This window comes from Danio rerio, chromosome 5 (assembly GCF_049306965.1).
Source record: "Danio rerio strain Tuebingen ecotype United States chromosome 5, GRCz12tu, whole genome shotgun sequence".
NCBI lineage: Eukaryota > Metazoa > Chordata > Actinopteri > Cypriniformes > Danionidae > Danio > Danio rerio.
In genome coordinates this window covers 42,669,899-42,691,671 of record NC_133180.1, presented here as the reverse complement: position 1 = coordinate 42,691,671, position 21,773 = coordinate 42,669,899, and the positions used below count along the sequence as shown (strand labels likewise).

The 21,773-nt window shown below is 35.3% G+C and overlaps 2 protein-coding genes across 57 annotated transcripts in view; both read left to right on the top strand.

Moving 5' to 3' along the window:
* Positions 1 to 2,469, top strand: part of ncor1 (nuclear receptor corepressor 1) — a 114,839-nt gene extending 112,370 nt beyond the window's left edge. For 32 of the 50 annotated variants that reach the window (XM_073949978.1, XM_073949964.1, XM_073949971.1 and 29 more), the window contains 2 exons: positions 48 to 221; positions 309 to 2,469. In XM_073949978.1, the coding sequence (XP_073806079.1) occupies positions 48 to 221; positions 309 to 517 (383 nt within the window). In that variant the 3' untranslated portion in view covers positions 518 to 2,469. 50 annotated transcript variants of the gene reach the window in all.
* On the top strand, positions 2,403 to 13,765 carry si:dkey-65b12.12. 7 transcript variants are annotated; one of them, XM_073951260.1, is made up of 7 exons: positions 2,403 to 2,698; positions 10,661 to 10,809; positions 10,909 to 11,265; positions 11,353 to 11,475; positions 12,711 to 12,764; positions 13,355 to 13,429; positions 13,547 to 13,765. In XM_073951260.1, exons 2-7 carry the CDS (start codon positions 10,737 to 10,739, stop codon positions 13,639 to 13,641), a joined length of 777 nt encoding a protein of 258 aa, XP_073807361.1. In that variant the 5' UTR covers positions 2,403 to 2,698; positions 10,661 to 10,736; the 3' UTR covers positions 13,642 to 13,765. The 7 variants fall into 7 exon arrangements, with proteins under 7 accessions (XP_073807361.1, XP_073807359.1, XP_073807356.1 ...); XM_073951258.1 differs by lacking the exon at positions 2,403 to 2,698 and adding an exon at positions 10,301 to 10,327; XM_073951255.1 differs by lacking the exon at positions 2,403 to 2,698 and adding an exon at positions 10,301 to 10,327 and having other exon boundaries at positions 13,343 to 13,429.
* The last annotated feature ends 8,008 nt before the right edge of the window (positions 13,766 to 21,773 follow it).

Below are 21,773 nucleotides of genomic sequence, written 5' to 3'. Positions count from 1 at the left end.
AACAAAGATAGAAATTAAGCATATTCTCACTCATTCTGTCTCCTCAGCAGGGAAGCAGAAGCTTCAGAGCAAAGCAAGCAGCAGGAAATCAAAGTCTCCCAACCCAGGCCAGGCATACTCAGCCGGAGAGCGGCCCTCTTCTGTGTCCTCTGTCCATTCAGAGGGCGATTACCACAGACAGGCTCCCACCTGGGCATGGGAGGACAGGCCCTCGTCCACGGGTGAGCTTGTGCAGTCTGCATCCTCAGATGAAATGATTTAGCCACAGTGACATTAGTGATGATAGTTTCTCTCTTCTTCTGCCTCAGGTTCAATGCAGTTCCCTTACAACCCCCTGACGATGCGCATGCTCAGTAGTACCCCACCTTCCTCCATGGCCTGCCCGTCTCCCTCCATGCAGTCCCAGCAGCAAGCACAGGGTGGTACCACGGCCCCTGTGGCTCCCACACGAGCCTGGGAAAGAGAGCCGCCGCTGCTGTCAGAGCAGTACGAGACCCTCTCAGACAGCGACGACTGAGGCAGTGACCCCACCCCTCTCCTTCACACGCGTCCATGTCCCGCTCCTGCTCACCATCGCCCTTCTTTCACTGTCTTCATGAATCCCACTCACTGCCACTGGAGGGTGAGATTCAGCTGCGAAGGAGGACCCACGTTTGGTGCTACTTTGGTGCCCACTGGTGGTCAGAGAGAGCATTGCAGAGAGCCACTGATTGAATCCGACGCTTTGGCCCGTTTGGGGATTAAAAACTAGATCTAATCCCAAGTGAATAGAGACGAAGGATGAAGAACTTGTAAAGAACCTTGTTTGCTGAAAATTTGTTTCTGTAAAGATTTTTTGTCTTTGAAAAAGAAAAAAATCTATGTATGTAAATAGAGTAACCTTTTGCAGTGTTTTTCCTTTAACTCTTATTTTCCCTGCGTTTTTAACATTGCTTTTTAAATCTTTCCCAGTTTGATGGATGACTGGGTGGATGGTTGTATGGATGAATGGATGGTTGGATGGATGACTGGGTGGAAGGAGACACTGGCGAATTTAGTGTTCAGCTGAGTGAAGAGCATTGAGCTTCCCACATCTGAAAGTAATGGTCTGATGGAAACAAAACGCAAACAGACTTCATTGCCTTTCCCCCTTCAGATGCGGAGCCTGTGTGTGTGTGTGTGTGTGTGCAGCACTGTTGACGTCTTTCCATTTGTTACTGTAGGGAGGAACCACAGTCGTTCATCAACTCTTCTAGGAGGACTCAATCAAAGACGCCATAAGCCTTTTCTGGTTTTCAGATTGACAGTGAAGCTTCAGACATAAGATGAATGTTCAGTTTTTCCGGCTTTTCTTTTCAGCTTGGTCTTTAGCAGTGGCCTGTTGCAGATCTGTGCAGTGTTTGGGCTACCATTGAATGTCTGGCAGTGTGACGCGACCCGTCATCTTTACTTTGCTGACTGTTCTTTCAGGGCGTTTCTTACAGGTTTTATGTGGTCACCGCCACCCTTCCCTCAGTAACTTTATTTGCTTTTTGAAGAATATGTTTCTGGGGAAAAGTTTGTAAATCTTTTACTGATGACAAAGGAGTCCAAATGTGTGATTTTTCTTTTTATTTCTTCTTTTTTTTCTCCCTAGACCACAAAACAAAATGCAAAGACAAAAAGAGGAAGTACCAAACTTGATACATCTCTGCACCATTGTTGCACTTTTTTTTCCTTCGTAATTTTGAAAAGCTTAAGAACATACTACCTGTAATCTAAGTTATTGAGTGTCATGCAGGGGTCTGGAGCGCTTTCAGATATATTCATGTACCAATCACTTACTCCATTTTTGACTTTTTTGTTTGGATTAAGCGTATAAAATCGGTACCGTTTATCTCAGCGGCTGCCGAGTGGTGGCTCTCATTCATTCAGAGATCTGAATGTCTCCGTGTCTGAAAGTGAATAAGCTCAGTTTTTAGTTACATGCAGAAGTAGTTCAATGTTTTGAAAGCTAATGGAGGTCCCTGATATCTGAAGACATCTCGCTATCCTGCTTTTTCTGCACTTTGTGTGCTTCTGCTTGGTTTCAGCAACACCAACCGTCTGATCTTTATTTGAAATATGGTTTTGTTTCTTCAGAAGTTTCAAAAAACAATGTCGAGCTGACGTTTGGGTTTTTCCACATTCTTATTTTCCGTCATTTTCAGCATCAATGTTATATTCATCCTGTTTAACAGGGTGTCAAGTGTTTACAGTGGCGTTGACAAAATGGTGAAACTTGAATCTTAAAGAAAATGAAAATTGCTCATCATGTCAGTCTATTTTACAGTCCAGCTTTGCAAGGGGGACTTCCTTTTTTTCTGGTCTGTTCTAAATCTAGACTTGGAAAAAAAGCATCCCCTGATGTTGAAATCCAATGTTTGTATCACTCTGTCTCCTCAATAGATGGATGAGAAATGTGCAGACCAATCAATAAAGTAGAACAGAGCTCCACCTCTCTGAAACTGACTGCGCTGTATCTCTTGTCTCTGCTCATTTACTTAATTAAATACAAGAAAATATAGCAAAATGTAACAGAGTTTGTAAAACCAGGTATACTCTGAAGAAAAAAAAACTACTTTTTTTCTATACTGTGTAAATCAACATCTTGTCTGTCTTTGTGTCCAGCAGAAAAATGACAGTCATGCAGATTTGGATCATGGTGAGGAGGAATAAATGACTTCATTAGCATGCACAGGTACTTTAAGTTCTGCTAATACTGAATTGGGGTGCACTGAATAGATGGTTCACCCACTATATAAACCTGCTATTTATTTACTCTCCCTCAGCTAATCCAAGATTTAGATAACTTTTCTACTTTTGAACCTTAAAGAGTTTTTTTTATTTTTTTATTTTATTTTTTTACTGAATCTGGTTCGCAAAATCCAGGCAATGACTCTGAGTTTGCATCCAGCAGCCACACATCATTATATGTGCTTTAGACTGTGGATTAAAGGGAATAATACCTGTTACCTGTTACGGTTATTTAAGATGGAAATGCTAGGGTTACAGCAACATTTAAACTTTATGGCCCCTTTATGAATGGTGGTGGCGGCGGCAAAGGAGCAGACAAACAACTCATAGTGTAATCATAGTGTTAATTTTCCAAAGTGAGTAAATGATAACAAAGTATATACAAAATAAATCAAATAAATGGTTGTAATAAAGGGGAAGAGGAACAAAAGCAGTGCCAAAGAAAATAATATAACAAAACACAACTATGAAAACCCACAATCTCTAAACCAGAGGTGTCCACACTCGGCCCCAGAGGGCCCGTGTCCTGGAGAGTTTAGCTCCAACCCTAATCAAACACACCTGAACCAGCTAATCAAGCTCTAACTAGGTATATTAGAAACTTTCAGGCAGGTGTGTTGAAGCAAGTTGGAACTAAAGTCAGCAGGACACCGGCCCTCCTGGACCGACTTTGGACACCTCTGCTCTATCTAAGAAACGAAAGAAAAAGAAAAATCTTCAGCGTTTTCATGCCCTATCTAAACTATTCTACTAACCAAAACTTATGACAAAACTTAAAATGAGTAGCGCACACTTTTAATCTAGTGTGTTTAATACATTTGCAGATTTATTGTATTGTGCCTGCTGGGTGTTTAAGGCCATTTTACTCATCATACAGTAAATATCCATCATCTTATCATCAGTGACATGCATCTAAACAGTCTCTCGTCAATTTATGTAAAGTTGTTTCTTTTACACTTTTAATGCTTTCAAACAGTTTGCTGCAATTATAAATCGCCCATGCCTTGAGGTAGTTCATTATAATACTGTTTACCTTCTATGTGCAATTTGATTGGACAGGAAATAAAGGGCTGATTTTATAATCCCCATAGGCAGGAAAAAATAAAGTAGTGACTGCAGGTTAAAGTAGTGGAGTAAAAGAACCCACACTACACTAAAATGCACTCAAGGAAGAGTAAAAGTACACATTTAATAAAACTACTTAGTAAATGACAATTTCTGAGAAAAACTACTCAATTACAGTCATTTGAGTATTTGTAGTTAGTTACTTTACACCACTGACAGTGAACAGTGTCTCCGTTTTGTGGTGAACAATTCATCTGTCATTAAGAATAAAAATTGTTTGCCCTTGTAATCTTTAATTGAAACCTGAAAATGCACTTCCTGGGCCAGCCATTCAGATTTTTACTGGCCTGCAAATATTTAACTGGCCCACCAAAAAAAAAAAAAAAGTATAGGTTAATAGCTATTTCTTGCCACATTTTTAAAATATTGTGTCAAAAATGTGTTTGAAACTAGAATTTAAATATTTTTAAAATGTTAATATATGTATAATGAGCAAATCGTCGTGCTGTACCCACGTACATGTCCACTTCCAAGACATTCTTTAAGCCTCATAATTTGATGTTGCCATCACTTTGCTGTACTGGTTTTAACCAGGTTACAAAAAACAACATGCTCACAATGCTCCATTCAGATATGAGTAACCGAAAAGCAATATGGCGTTTACGACATCACAGAGAAGGTAGCATTTAAAGGCTTAAAAGCACAAACTGTTTCTCATTTCTAAGACTGTATTCATATGCAATTGACAAATAGTCGCAGGCAAATAGAACGCTTTGTGACAAGGCAGCACAGATTGGGCCAGTAACAATCCTGTCTACTGTCCAAGCGCCTCGCACACTGGCCTGGGGCCATCAGGAGGTCCTAATTGTTAAGCCCTGCAGTTTTTAATGCCCTCTTGAAGAAGAGCAACCTGGAAAACACCCTATTAAGCAATTACAGACCAATCTCAAATCTCCCTTTCATTGGCAAAATCATTGAAAATTTTGTTTTCAACCAGGTTAACAAATTCTTAAACTTCAAGGGGTATTTAGACAATTTTCAATCTGGTTTCAGAGCACATCACAGTAAAGAAAGTGCTCTTATAAAGATAATCAATGATATACGCTTAAATACAGATTCAGGTAAACTAACGGTGCGCTGGTACTGCTCTATCTCAGTGCCGCATTTGACACTGTCGATCTCAGCATACTTCTGGATAGGCTGGAAAACTTGGTTGGGCTGTCTGGCACGGTCTTCAAATGGTTCAGATCTTACGTTGAAGGAAGAGGTTACTATGTCAGTATACTGTTGGTGACCATAGGTCAAAGTGGACACCCTTGACGTGTGGAGTCCCACAAGGCTCGATTCTGGCACCTCTCCTGTTCAACCTTTATATGTTTCCTCTGAGCCAAATAATAAAGAAAAAAATCAAATTTCTTACCACAGCTATGCTGATGACACTCAGATCTACTTAGCCTTACTGCCTAATGACTACAGCCCCATTGACACCCTCTACCAGTGCATTGATGAAATGAACAGTTGGATGTGGCAAAACTTTCTTCAGTTAAACAAAGAGAAAACTTAAGTCATTGTGTTTGGGAACAGAGATGAGGTTCTCAAGGTGAATGCGTACCTTGGCACTAAAGGTTAAACAACAAAAAATAAGGTCAAGAATCTTGGTGTGACTGGAGTCAGATCTGAGTTTCAGTAGTCATGTCAAAGCAGTCAGTAAATCAGCATACTATCATCTCAAAAACATTGCAAGAATCAGATGCTTTGTTTCTAGTGAAGACTTGTTCATGCTTTTATCAGCAGCGGGGTGGATTACTGTAACGGCCTTCTCACAAGCCTTCCCAAAAAGACAGTCAGACAGTTACAGCTCATCCAGAACGCTGCGGCCAGGATTCTGACCAGAACCAAAGAAATCAGAGCACATCACAACTGTCCTCGGGTCTTTACACTGGCTCCCAGTTACATTCATAATAGATTTTAAAGTATTATTACTGGTCTATAAATCACTTAATGGCCTAGGATCTGAATATATTACAGATATGCTCACTGAATACAAACCTAAAAAATCACTTACATCTTTAGAATCATATAAAAATTCCAAGAGTCCAAAGCAGGGTGAATCTGCTTTCAGCTACTTTGCCCCCTGCTGCTGTAATCAGCTTCCAGAAATGATCAGATGTGCTCTAATAATAGGCACAATTAAATCGAGACTGAAAACACATCTGTTTAGCTGTGCCTTGACTGAATGAGCACTGTGCTACATCCGACAGATCGCTTTATTATGTCCTTCTCTTTTTCATTATTTTATAAACTATACTAAACATTTTTATCAGTTTTTTCTATCATTTTTATTATTTATTTTTCTTTTTTTTTATACTTGTCTCTTTTATTCCTGTTTATGTAAAGCACTTTAAATTCCCACTGTGTATGAAATGTGCTATATAAATAAACTTGCGTTGCCTTGCCTAGTGAAGGTCTTAAACGAGTAAAAGTGCTAAGATAAAACCTGGTTCAAATGAACACCCAATTTGACACCCAACTCACAGATGCTATAATGTCTTGCACATTGGTGTGAGAAGCATCACCTTAACCAACCAACTGCAATGTGCAACCTGAGGTGATGCTTGAGCTTTTTTTTTTTCTTCTTCTTCTTCTTCTTCTTGTTACAGTTCACATGCAGACACACTCATCTGACAGCTGCTGATTCAGAAAGAGTCCCTGAGTTGTCAGTGTATTGTCATTTCTATATATCATGTTGAAGTAATTGGCTCTGGCCTATATTAAGGGCTTTTATTCTTAACACTTTGGGCTCTATTTTAATGATCTAGGCGTAAAGTCTAAAGTGCATGGCACAAAATTGATTTCCTTCATCAATGTGCGTTATCTAACCAGCCCCCACCCCCGGGCCCTTATTACTGAAAATATTAACAAATTGCACCAAACATGTCTTGCACCCTATTGCGCCGGGTGTATTATAGGGCTCATAGTCTCATCATAAAAAAAAAACGAAACCAAGCAAAATTGCTTTTTTAAAACATATTATTATTAGTGTATTATTTAGAATTTACAACATGATCTGCTAAAAGTAGTTTACATTACTCATTTCTTTCCTTATACATTTTTTTTAAACTATAATTTTAATTTATTTTCTACGTTTCTACATTTTTCCCATATATACAATCTTATCTGTGCGAGTTAATTAATCTATTTAAAGGGCATCAATGATAAGGATCAACTTTTGGAAGGTTTGGACAGAACTGTGTGTAGGTATAGTGTGTGTCCACTGTCATATTGGAGTGATACAAACCCAACAAGTCTCTTTTTTTTTCTTTTTCTTTTTTTTCTTAACATTAAGATTGAAATCCCAGTGAATTTGAGGCCGACCGCAATGTGACGTAGGAGTGCAGTTTTCCCCGCTCACCGAATAGGTTGACAGGTGGAATGTTTTTATATTAACATGTACACACGTCCACACAACATTGTTTTTGCAAATAAACTGGGATTAAAATATTTGTTACAACTTTCTGTAATTTATAAAAGGTTTATAAGTTTAAAACATTTTTAAAACGGAGCATGTTTGTAATAAAGACAGTAAAGTTGCTATGTAATCTGTTGGGAAAAAGGAATATTTTTTTATTATTTTTGTCTCTTTTTCTTTTCATTAAACAGTTATTTATATTGGTCATATATTAACTCAACTTTTTCAGGAGTTCTAGTTCTGGTTTTGCATTAATGAAACATTTTTGCAGAAGTAGATAAATGCTGGTCCAAAATTAAATTAATCTCTGCAGAAACTTTCTATCAGCAGAAAGATGTTAAAACTGAACAGCACAGAAAGTCTTATGCTTTTAATGCTGTGCAGAGAATTTGTAGAAAAAATAAAGGTGATTAATGAACATTTATACACAAGTGTTTATGTGTATAAACTAAAGCATCTGTATTGTGAGAAGTGCTTCTCATATGATATGTGAACGCCCCTTACAGCTTTACTGTAGACATTTCCTCGAGCGAGAATGACGTTGACTGAAACCTGTTTGTTGCACACCACACCCACTAAAAAGATACCCTTTTGGCAGTGAAAATTCAAGCCTGATAAAGGTGACCCATGATGGACTGGAGAATGATTGACAAGTGACGAATTTCACTAAACTCCACCAGTTAATATCAGCTGCCTAAATAAGTTGAAGTCAGAAAATGAAAATTGTTGCACACCTCCTGAATGTAACTTTTGCATTGCATTGATAACAGAATTCTGTGATTCGAATTATTCACTTTTATCCAATAAATTGCTAATATGTTAAACGTTAAAGAAAAACCTCTCCTGACCTTTTTTATTGAACATGCATGGAACTGGTTGTATATTCCAACAAATTCCTATAACCACTATAATCTTAAGTTTATAATCATCCAAGTCTGTCTCTCACTGACGGCCCTTTGAAACGCACGATGAAAGAGACAGACACATGGGAGCAGTGGGCGGGGAGAAGCAGCTCATTTGCATTTAAAGCCACAGGCTTCAAAACAACTACAATGTAATCAGACTACAAATAGGTAGATTCTGAAGGCTATAATAAAGAATCTGGGGGCTATTTTGAGCTGAAACGTTACAGTCACTTTCTGGAGACACTAAAGGCCTATCTTACATCTTGTAAAAGGGGTGAAATACTGTAGGTGCACTTTAAATGTAAATCTTTAAGTTGTTTTTAGATGTGGCTTATCTCAATACACTGAAATACAGAAAAGTGTCAGACAAACTTGTATTAGACTATTTTTGACTTCATCTGTCCACATATATTAGTGTTGGGTATATACAGTTGAAGTCAGAATTATTAGCACCCTTTGAATTTTCTTTTCTTTTTTAAATATTTCCCAAATGATGTTTAACAGATTCAGGAAATTCTCACAGTTTGTCCGATAATATATTTTCTTCTGGAGAAAGTTTTGTTTGTTTTATTTAGGCTAGATTAAAAGCAGTTTTTAATTTTTTTAAAAAACCATTTTAGGGACAAAATTATTAGCCCCTTTAGGCTATATATATTTTTCGTTAGTTTACAAACCATCATTATTTAATAACTTGCCTAATGACCCTAACCTGTCTAGTTAACCTAATTAACATTTAAGCCTTTAAATTTCACTTTAAGCTGTATAGAAGTGGCTTGAAAAACACCTAGTAAAATATTATTTACTGTCATCATGGTAAATATAAAATAAATCAGTAGAAATGAGTTATTAAAGCTATTATGTTTAGAAATGTGCTAAAAAAATCTCTTTGTAAAACAGAAATTGTGGATAAAATTAAACGGGGGCTAATAATTCAGGGGGCTAATATTTCTGACTTAAAATGTACATGCTTGATAATTAATGATGGTTGTCACTTAATTGGTTTTGTGTGAGACAGCGAGTCTGTATTTCTGTATTTGCTGTAAATTGCTCCACAAATAGTTGAAAGTCTTTCAATGCATGTATTGTAAAAAAGACTTTAATGTATTTGTGAAACACTTTTATTAAATGAAAATTTAAAACACTCTGGAACACCGAAACTGCTAACAAAACCTTACAAAGACAAATCGCAGTAAACTGAAAGATTGTACATTTATTAATACACTGACGGATATATCATTAGTTGTAGCTTCAATTTATTATTATGTAAATGACAAAATGTTTATTCATTTTAACTATTTAATGTTGTTCAAGAAATCCAATGTTTTGTACACTCAACTTAAAAACTTTGAGTTTTGCAAGTGCCGTTTACGTACGTTCATGAGCTGAACTTTCTGATGTAAATATAAAAACACAGGTCGAGTGAGGTTGACGACAAGATTCTGGGTAAACGAATGAGTTAAAGTTGGAAAGTTTTGATCTACAATTCGACATGGATTTACATTAGAACTATCAGAAGAGTTCAAATCACTTTGGTTGGAGCATGCTGGTGATGCGCTGGTACTGCTTGTTATTGAGTCAATCATGTTTAATAGAGGAATTTGTGCAGAAAAATGACCTTACACATGATACTGTTCTGCCAATCAAAGAGATGCAGTGACCAGATGTTTAGCTTCGTAGATGACAACACCTTACTCTCTTCAAATAGTTAAATATTGACAAATACATCCAATATTTGCCATCTTTTATTTGATTGAGTCATTTGCATTGCTTCAAGGGATTGTAGGTTTTTCCCTCAGCAATGACATAGTCTTTTACTGATTTCCATACTTTTGCTTCATGACACAGTTCTGAATGATGCACTCAGAAATTCAGGCCTTAAAGAAAGTTTCTCACTAGTGATTAAAAGTTTGTAGTAATGTGGTGCATTCAATTCAAGTAAGATCTTGCAAAACAAAAATAGAAAAAACAAAAATCTTGCAAAATAGAGAGGAATAGAGTAACTAAAGGAAGCAAAACTAAATGCTGGACTATGAGAATGGGAGACATGCCATATGTGACGGCTCCAGTGTGGTTTCTTCCTTTATTGCTTGTTAACTTGTGACTCTTATTAGCAGCAAACATTTCCTGCATACCGGTGCGCGTTTCCTATTACTGTAGCTCACTCCAGCTCAGTTACATCTGTAGACTTTTGAGCATGAATTGCATGTTTCAGGTTTGCCACAGAAGTTCAGTTGGGTTTAAGTGTGGCTCACAAAGTGTCTTTTTTGCTTTTCTTTCTTGTTTATGGTGCTTGCATAAGGATATACACATCTGATGAATACAAAAGAAAAGAAATTTTTATTTTTCCTATAGACTTCTTCAACCTGTTGTTTTGTAATTGTTTACAGAAAAGTTTGGAAAAAAACATTTATCATGAACCTTTTATTCATTTAGAATCTTCATTGTGGTTTTTCTCCTTTTTTCTCAGCATTTTCAGGAAGTGACAAGCATAAGACGTTCTCACCTCGCAGCGCTTGAGCTCAGTGCAGTTGTTGACATGAGATATGAAGCTGTTTGGACTGTGTTTCTCTGCTGGGGTCATGATGATCTGCTGCTGCTGTCTTATACATGTCAGAGGTCAGTCAATTCAGAGTGATTTACTGTATACATGGGTGTTGTTCATGACACATCATTTTTTTATTATTATCTAGCTCTTGTTCATGTGTTTCCACACAGGCAATGGTGTTTGTAAAAGGAACTTGATTACAAGAATAAATGTAACCACTGAACTGGAGTCTAACGTCCTGCTGCCTTGCCTGTTTGATCTAGATCTCTTTAGATCAAAACTGATAACAAATTCAAGTGCTGTCTGGAGTCAGATTAGTACAACTGTTCAGCACATTGTAGAGATCAAAGTAAATGGGGAATCAAGTTTCTGGGATAACAGACGTGGTAGAATTAAAGCTTTCTCTTCTCAGTCTGGATCTGGAAACTTCTCCATCCTCATTAATAAAGTGCAGAGCTCTGATCTCGGTCTCTATCAATGTGAACTCTTCAGAGAATTCAACTGTTCTCTGGCCTATACAGAAATCAGTGAGTGCTTGATTTTTACATATTTACATGGAAATTATGTTTATGAAAAATGTAAAGGTATTTACATCAATATCTGATCTTGATCAGGTCTCGCTCTTGTGGAGTTTTTATTTCTCGATAACTGGCGGCTCGTGGTTGCAGCAGCAACTGGAGGAGGATTTCTGCTTCTCTCTCTCGTCTCTCTCTCTGTTTACTTTGCGTGGATAAAACGTAAGTCACTGCACTGCAAATGTTACTAACTTTTTAATGCTATACGCACTATCCAAACAGATATGGCTGAAAAGCAAACAGTAGGTAAATAAATAAATTAAGCTGTATATAAATGGTTAAAGAACTTATACATTAAAATGTTATAATCAATACATATTTTATCAAGTGCCTCTGAAATGATCAGCTGAGAAGCACACTAAAACTGAATTTCACCCAAAGTATTGTATAAGTGAACTCTTTAAGCTGGTATTCCAGATTTCAGTTTTGTTCATTCCACCGATGAATCATCCAAAGGGTGAACTATCCCTAAAGTAGCAAAAATTTATATTTTTAAATTGAACATGTTGGGAATCCTGGCAATTAAATTAACAATGAAATATATTGCAAATACAGTTCAAGTCAGAATTATTAGCCCCCGTTTATTTTTTTTTCTCCCCAATTTATGTTTAACGGAGAGCAGATTTTTTTCAACACATTTCTAAACAAAATAGTTTTAATAACTCATTTCTAATAACTGATTTATTTTATCTTTGCCATGATGACAGTAAATAATATTTGACTAAATATTTTTCAAGACACTTCTATACAGCTTAAAGTGACATTTAAAGGCTTAACTAAGTTAGTTAGGTTAACTACACAGGTTAGGGTAATTAGGCAAGTTATTGTATATCGATGGTTTGTTCTGTAGACTACTGAAAAAAATATAGCTTAAAGGGGCTAATAATTTTGACCTTAAAATAGTTTTTTAAAAATTTAAAACAGCTTTTATACTAGCTGAAATAAAACAAATAAGACTTTCTCCAGAAGAAAAAAATATTATCAGACATACTGTGAACATTTCCTTGCTCTGTTAATCATAATTTGGGAAATATTTAAAAAAGGAAAAAAAAAGGAAGCTAATAATTCTGACTTCAACTGTATATCAATAAAAATAATAATTTAAAAAACAATGTCAATAAAGCCTTTTGGCTTAACACAGCAAACTGAGCCAATGAAGGCGTCTCGGCTGACCACGATTTGATACATATCCTTTATTTGTGAACTTTACATTATTCTGCAAGAACAAGTATAAAACTGAGCAGAACTGGTCAAAGGTAACCCCCAAATCAGTTTCTTATAATGAGAATTTAGTTGACAATGTCTTGGATTATTTTCTTTGCAGGCACAATTTAACAAGATTAAGTGCGACAAACAGTACAATTTTACTTTATGGAAACAATCTTCTCTGTTTTCAGGGCAAGCACTCATCAGTGCACCAGTTGAACACGGAGCGAACAACTGTCTTAACAGTAAGGAGAAATATTCTGAATTTACAAATATTCAACTACATAAAAATAACTATGGTCTAAAATGAGTTGGTGTATTTTATAAAGTGATGCAAAAAAATTTGCTAATGGTTTAATAACTTGTTATGTAAATAAAATGTACTAATTGTTTTCAAGATATTTTAGGACAAACAGATATAATATATCCTATGAATCCCTTGTTCAGAACCCCTTAGTGTTCCTGTAAAAAAGAATGCATACCCAAAGTAAATTATATGCTATTTTTGAACCATTTTTAGCACAAGCATGGCTTTGGTCTTTTTTTGAAAGGTGACACAATGAGGTTTATTCCTTAATAGTCCGAATCACTGTAAATGTTATTGGAATTAAGTTATTAAACGTTAAACTTAAGACACACTAAAAAAATAAAGAAATAATTTAAAAACCGCCTAAAATTTTTATCTTGCCTAATGCCTGCACAAGTCTATTACTAAGAGATATTAGTTTGAAAAGACAATTGAATCAAAGCTAGTATTTTATGAAGTGATGTAGAAATCTTGGCTGATGATTTAATACATTGTTATATGAATAAAATGTAATAGTTGTTTCCTCAGATATTCCAGGACAAACAGATGAAGTAACCTATGCATCAATTAATCATAAACCCCGTCACCACCAGGAAAGTGAAGGTAATTATTATTGCAGTGAAGCATTGCAGACGTTTTGCTTGTTCTGCACATCCAGCATGTGAAATGTGGATTTCATGAAACATTTTCTCATGATCTTTTTCTCTACTTCCTCATCAGTTCTTGCAAATAAAAGTCCCACAAATGCATATAAATTCGAACATATCAACTCAGAGACTGTCCTGTACGCTGCTGTCAAAAGAAGAGACAAGTGAGCTGCAAAGAATCCAAATCAAAGAACTCTCTCTTTTATTACTTAGATTTTGCCTGCAACCATCTTGTGTAGTTTGGAAAATGTTGTTTAGCATATCTTGGAAATAAAATGACCATTTAAAATAGGAGAATTATGTAATTTCATGGGGATTTGAATTAGATATAGGTTTTAAGTTTTAAAATAATTCAAGTGACTAAAATGTAGTAAATGAGGAAGATCCACAAACCTTGTCTGGATCAAAATCAAACAAATATTAACATTTGTTGTAATAACTGTTGTAATAACTTTTGTCTTCTGGAAAATCTTATTTGTTTTATTTTGGCTAGAATGAAAGCAGTTTTTTACTTTTTTAAAAACATTTTAAGGTAAAAATGTTTAATTTAATTTAATGTCTACAGAACAAACCACTGTTGTACAATAACTTGCCTAATTACCCTAACCTGCCTAACTAACCTAGTTAAACCTTTAAATGTGAATGTGTGTCTTGAAAAATATCTAGTCAAATATTATTTACTGTCACGGCAAAGATAAAATAAATCAGTTATTAAAATGAGTTATTAAAACTATTATGATTAGAAATGTGTTTTAAAAAATCTGCTCTCCGTTAAACAGAAATTGTGGAAAAATAAACAGGGGGCTAATAATTCAGGGGGGCTAATAATTCTGACCTTAACTTATATATTCATGCTTGATGGTTAATGTTGACCGTCAGTTTTGTGGGAGACAGAAAGTCTGTATTTTTAAAAATTGCTCCATAAATAGTTCAAAGTATTTTTACATCACATGCATGAAAAGATGTATTCTGTTTTATTTGTTTGACAAGTAAAACATGTTTTTACTGTATGTATAGCAAAACATTTTTAAATACTGGTTCATGCAACTGGGTCTCACTCCAGCGACCTTTGAGCATGAATTGCATGTTTCAGGTTTGCCACAGATGCTCAGTTGTGTGGCACACAAATCCAAGTGTCTTTTTTGTTTTTCTTACGTGCTTGTATGTGGTGCTTATATATAAAGATTGTGAATACAAAACAAATTAAATGGAAATCAAATCTAAAATGTATTTCAGAAAAACTGCTATTCACAAAATTCTTGAACCTGCTGGTTTGTAATTATTTAAAGGAAAATTTGGAAATAATGTTCGTCACGAACCTGTGATTTATTTAGAGTTATCATAGCCCCTTTTTTCAGCATTTTCAGGAAGTGAAAAGTGTGAGAAGTTCTAAACCGACAGCTCTTGAGCTTAGTGCATTTGTTGAGACATGAAGCTGTTTGCACTGTCTTTTACATGTCAGAGGTCAGTCAATTCCGATAGATTTTTCCGTATACATGGGTGTTGTTTATGATCTATTTAATGTTTTATTACATCTAGCTTGTGTGAATGTTTTTTTCCACACAGGTGATGGTGTTTGTCAAAGAAAATGTATTAAAAAGAATAAATGCCTGTTTGATCCAGAAAATTTTGATTAAAACCTGAGCATACATTCAAATGCTGTATGGATTCACATTAAAGGGCATCCTTAATAACAATCATCTTTTGTAAGCTGTTTGGACAGAACTGTGTGTAGGTATAGTGTGTCCACAGTAATATTGGGGGATATAAACACAATAAGTCTCTTTTTTTTATTTCCTGACATTAAATATGATGTTATATGATCCTCATCCCAGCAATTTTGAGGCTAACCGGAACATGAAGTAAGAGTGTGGTTTCCCCACCCACCGAATTGATTGACAGCTGCGTAATAACATGTCTCCTTAGTAACACAAATAATCATATCAACAAGATAGGACAATCATAAAGCAACTGGGATTAAAAGACCTGTTCAGCTCTCTGTGATTATCAATCATCATCAAATGTAATCAAGAATTAGTTTTACAAGTTTAAAACGTTTTTAAAACAGTGCATGTTTGAAATAAAGACAGTAAAATCATCACCCCAGCCACGTGTCTACAATTATAAAAGAAGATACTTCAATCCCAGTTTGTGGATGTTAAATCATGTTTGTTTTGTACATTAACATAACGGACATCCATACAGTAGTGTAAATTAATGTGTATCCTGTCATATTTGCCATGCAAAAACAATTTTAAGTTAAATGTGCACGTGTACAAACCTTGTAACAACATTGTGCGACTCATCATTGTAGAAAGACTTGAATTAACTCCACAACAAATACATCAAATAATCATTGGGAACGTTCTTACTGTAGTTTTTCTTATCAATGGTAGATTAGCTTCCTTTTTATCTGTCACTGTGCTGTTTATCTAAAGAAGGCTTCACAAATCAGAGCCATAAAGAGAGAGATGATAGGCAGGGGGTTGAAAATCTGCATGTACAGAGAGCTAATAAATAATCTGATGGGTGTTTTGGGCTGAAATTTTACAGACACATTCTGGAGACACAAAAGACTTATCTTGAAAAGGGAGTAAAATCGGTGCCCTTTATTACAGCTGTTCAGCAAATTACAGGGATCAAAGTAATTGATGAATCAGGCTTCTGTTATGGTAGGATTAAAGCTTTCTCTGCTCAGTCTGGATCTGAAAAATTCTCCATGCTCAACTTACAAAGCTCTGATCTTGGTCTCTATCAATGTGAACTCTTCAAAGAATTCAGCTTTTCTCTGTCCTATACAGAAATCAGTGATTGATTGATTGATTGATTGATTGACTGATTGACTGATTGACATGGATATTATTAGGCTATCAATGTTTAAAAACCTGAAATTACAAGTGGAAGAATTTAAAGTGTTTCCATAAGTTGTGTTGGTCAGGTCTCGGTCTTGTGGAGTTTTCATTTTGTACTAACTGAGGTGAGTTTACTCAATAATTTCAAAGGGATAATTTTCCCAAAAATGAGAATTTACTTAGCATTTACTGACCCTCAAGTGGTTTCATATAGGTTTCTTTAATCTGTTGAACACAAAAGATAATTTAACGAATATGAATTCGAGGATTACAAGTGTCCAGCTTTCTTTAAAATATCTTCTTTTGTGTTCAGTAGGAGAAAGCAAGTTAAACAGGATTGGAACATTAAAAACTGAATAAATGAAGACAGATTTTTCAGTTTTGGGTGAACTCTCCCTTTTAAAAAAGTGTGTAAACCCATTGTGTTAAAGTCAATGAATCGCATTTTACAACGTAGCCTCTCTGTATACAGAGTTAGATATTTTCTTTGAGTTCAGCTGCATGAGGCTGTGAATCATGACTTACTGAGAACTGAAGAGTGTGAAACTTAGCTGAGCTTTAGTCTGTCACTTAAACCACGGAAATCTTTTCATATGATCAGACAGAACCACAGATGCAGAAGCAGGATAAAACAGGTGCAGAAGCAGTAACCGTCATCCTAAAAGTAAAGCATTACAGATTAAAGCATTACAGATTGATGCATTAGTTAAATAATAGATGTAAAGCATTTCATATTGAAGATGAATGAAAACCCTGAAGGTCAAGATCCTTAAGGGAAATCGAGAGTGGAAATTACAACATATGTCAACCACAGTTTCTGTGTTGTGTGCTTGGTTAATTCTAGCTGGAAAGTGTCTCTCACACTATTGCTTCTTCTTTTTTCCTTTTTTATTCTTCTCAACAACAGTAAATAATGGGGTAAATTAGGAAAACTGTTGAAAATGAAAAGTTATTCTACATTGTGTGCACTGGTAATGTCTTTTCAAAAATGTCCTTAAATGTTTCATCAGCATCTCTTTAAAACAAACCTCTACATGAATGTGTTCAGACATAAAAACATGTATTCTGTCAGTTCCATAAGAATGAGATTAAGCTTAATGGCACATGAAGCTGAATAAAGAATTACTGTAGATTTACTGGAGTTAAGTAGATTTACTTAATATCTTCTAGGCTTTGTCTTACAAAAGCTATCAAGATAGATAGATAGATAGATAGATAGATAGATAGACAGATAGACAGATAGACAGATAGATAGATAGATAGATAGATAGATAGATAGATAGATAGATAGATAGATAGACAGATAGACAGATAGACAGATAGACAGATAGATAGATAGATAGATAGATAGATAGATTGATATCTCGTCAAACTACTTATTTAAAATAAGATGAAACCACACTATTCCTGAGTATTTTAGGGGACAACTTAATTTTTTTATGTTCGTTCCACTTAAAATGGTAAAAAATGAAAAAGTTTACTTCATTTCTTCGTGTTGTCCAAACACCAATCGATTGTGTGGAATCCAACTTTTTTTTACAGATAGATTTTATTTAAATCCTAGTTTAATCTTAATTTGTTTAATCTTTATTTCCAGGTTAAATAATTTTTTGGTATGGCTGAACTCATTAATGGCTAAATTGAACAGATATTTAAGACATAGGATTGAGGATCTTTGTGTATCTTCAAATACAGTTGAAGCCAAAATTATTCGCCCTCCTGTACATTTTTTTTCAATATTTTCAATATGATGTTTAACAGAGCAAACATTTCTTCAGGCGAAAGTCTTTTTTTTTATTTTGGCTAGAATAAAAGCAGTTTAAAAAAAAAAAAAAATTAAGTCAATATTATTACCTCTCTTAAGCAATATTTAGTTTCGATTGTCTACAGAATAAATAAACCATCGTTAGACAATAACTTGCTAATTAACCTAGTTAAGCCTTTAAATTGCACTTTAATTTGAATAGTAGCATCTTGGAAAAACATTATGTATCATGGCAAAGATTAAAAAAAATATTGAAACTATTATTTTTAGAAATGTGTTTAAAAAAATCTTTCCATTAAACATATATATTGGGCCTGGGTAATGAAATATACAGGTGTATTATAATTTACTAAGGGCTGATAATTCCTATATGTATGCTTGACATTACACGACTTTTTCTTTGACCCTAGAGGGCGCTAATGTCTGAATGATCACCTAGTTTTTGCGTCTGACACCAAGGAGGCATACATGTGGCAAAAACATACAGTATTTCCTCAGAAAACTATATTGCTGTCTAGTACGTGCACTCCACATACACCAGAAAAACGGCCCCTCTGCGTCTCTGTATCACTAATTGCTGAGGTGACGCCATTGTTACTTAATGCAAACCTTGTGCAGTTGTACCTGTATTTTAATCTTCTCAGTGGAGATGGGCTCCCTTAGAATCTGGCAAGCTAACGTAATTCTAAGACCCGCACATGCACAAACTAAAGTTTAATTTTACGTGCTGTAGAGAGCGATCAAGACTGTTTTAACTACAGTAGCCCAGTGTGTCATGTGGAAGTACAGTAGGCTACAAGTGATATTTAACTAGTTTAATGTAGGGCATAGGGAGTGCTGTAACGAGCAGCTTATATAAATATCAGGTAAAACGAAATAAAGTTTGTTAATGGATGTCAAATACATTTAGTTGCCACAACACTAAACTGTCAGATTTGACTGGTTCAGTTTGACGTTAACATGCATGAATGAACAAACTGTTGGTTTTACATTGTGGGACAATCTACCAGAAACGTAGCTAAATTATCTGTCCTTACGGTGAATAAAAAGTATTTCATGCCAAAAAATAAATAAACAAATAAAATCTGAAATAGACCGATGGTTGATTTCTGTAAGTTGTTCTGTGAACGAATGTTTCATTTATTTGGTTCTCAGATTTTTGTTCTTTGATAAAAACACTTTAAAAATGTATAATCCCTGTGATTGTCCTTGTGCTAAGCCCAACTGAACCTACAGCATTAATATTTTCATTATGCTAAAAACTGTTATTTAGGGGACAAAACTTTAGAAAGAGCAAGTTTAAGTTGTGATCGTTCACTTCAATTGATAAAAAAAAAAACATCAAATTCTACAAATAAATAATACAAATAAACCGACAATTGTCCCATGTTTCGCTCAGTCCTGTCACATTTGCATCATGTTTGTTTTTTTATGATTTTTTTGAGGACGACAAGCTTAAAGGTCAGACCCCCTAACATTTTTTAATAAGTAAAAATGTACATTACTGGTAGAATGTCCCTTACGCATTTGTACTTTTCACATAATAGATTATGTCTTAAACACATCTGTTTCATAGATCTATAGGCTGTGTTCTATGTATTTTAGCCTATACTCTATATGTAGACCTATATCAATCTCACTTGAAAATATTTAAATGGTGTTGCTGAGGTGTGTTGGATAAGTGCAAAATTGAGTAAATTAAAATAAAATTATGAACTATATGTAAAGTAGGATAGTCTTTGTGAACTTTACTGAAGGATGGCTTAAGTAGATGTTGCAGATATTGGTCACACTTTATTTTGATGGTCCATTTGTTGAATTCAGGTTACATTCAGGTTACATTGCATCTACATGCCAACTAATTCTTATTAGATTATAAGTAGACTGTTAGGTTAGGGTTAGTGTGTTGACGTACTTGAAAAGTTTCTTATAGTCAGTTAAATGACTGTTGAAGGAGCAGTATCAACAGATATTAAGCAGACAGTCTACTATTACTCAAATTTACCATCAAAATAAAGTGTTACACAGATTTTATACACAACGTTACGTAGATGTGTTAGTATATTTTTAATGGAGAAAATCTTTCCCATTTTTTTGTTTTGTTTTACGAGATTGTTTTAAGCCAGAGGTGTCAAACTCAGTTCCTGGAGAGCCGCAGGTCTGCACAGTTTAGGTCCAACCCTAATTAAACACAGCTGATCAAACTAATTGAGTCCTTTAGGCTTGTTTGAAACCTCCAGGTAAGTGTATTGAAGCAGGGTTGGACCTAAACTTTGCAGAGCTGTGGCCCTCCTGGAGTTTGATTGATGGCACAAACATTTTTTTTTCTTCATATAGCTGTCATTTAGGAGGGGTTTCTATTGTAATGAATTCTAAAGGTAGGGAAGAGCGGGGCACAAAATAACACTTTTTTAGTTGTGGCGAAATAACGAACAAAGTAATGGGGTTAGACAAGTCATATGGTTTTACAAATATTTTTTGTCTCCTACAAATGAGCACCTTGAGTCCAAATGGATCATCTGTTAAAGGTTTCACCCCAATCTCATCAGCAAAAGCTTTCAATATGAAAGACTGAAAGACCTACTGTAGTGGACTGAGAAAACCTCCTACAAACTCAGTCTGATCACAGAAGATGGCAGACACCTCCTTAATGATCTATTTTCATGGTTTTTAAATTACCTCTTCAATGGTGATTTGGTGATTCGATGGTGATTTAAAAATCAATTGTGATTTGCCAGTTTAGAAACTGAATTTATCTTCCAAAGGTATTAAAAGATTGGAAATGAATTTCCTCCTCAAATATATGGGGTAAAATTGGTTGTTAGCCTGGAAAATAGAGGCAGGAAGATCTCTTATTGCAGAACATGTTTTATTAAAGATCAGGGCAGCTGTCAGCATAAATAAAAATCTGAGTCAACTTATCTTAAATGCAAGTGAGGACTGTTGATCTGCTGGAAAAGGTAAATAGCATAAATGCCACATGACTAGATATTGAGTCAGAGTATGCCACAAACACACATCAATATCAGAAGTTACTAAATATTTATGCCAACCTTAGTAATGTTCAGGCTTAGTTTATAATGTATATATGCTAAAAGAAAAACCGACAGTTCAACTACTGATTGGGACGACCACCCATGTAAATTTTTAAAGTGGTACAGGGGACCTAGCTATCATCATATTAGAAAGCCCTGGAGGAAAGATCAACCGTTAGGTCAGTTCCACTGCAGTGCATGAGGAAAAGTCCTACCTGAGAAGTGTGTCTTCAAGTGGAGGATTAACTTAGTTTCAAACATGAAAAAGCACAGTGGACAATGTCAACTCGACAGAATCTGGACAAATATGTCAGGCAAACAAAATAATTAAAGTACACAAGTTGCTGTTTGTACTGTCATGTTGTTCATACAATGAATTTCAACAGGACAGTTGGGCAAACATATTTCACCCTAAGTCATGTGCTTTATTTCTGTGTGAATGATGTGTCATGGTAAACACAGTCACTGACAATGATTGTAGAATTTAATGCTAAACCCACATTAGTTACACACATATATAAATATATTTATTGCACAATCACCCATCATTTCTTAATCAACTGTGGAGGCTCATATGAGCGTGAAGTTGCAAAAGTTTCCTGATGACTGCTCATATGTCTCATAGATGCACAGTGTATTTAGTGAACA

Bases quoted from the DNA above. Each gene is read 5' to 3' on its own strand.
- si:dkey-65b12.12 (XM_073951255.1), top strand. From the start codon at position 10,737: ATGAAGCTGTTTGGACTGTGTTTCTCTGCTGGGGTCATGATGATCTGC. The intron at 11,266-11,352 runs GTGAGTGCTTGA...GATCTTGATCAG, and splicing joins TCTGGCCTATACAGAAATCA to GTCTCGCTCTTGTGGAGTTT. The intron at 12,765-13,342 runs GTAAGGAGAAAT...AAAATGTAATAG, and splicing joins AGCGAACAACTGTCTTAACA to TTGTTTCCTCAGATATTCCA.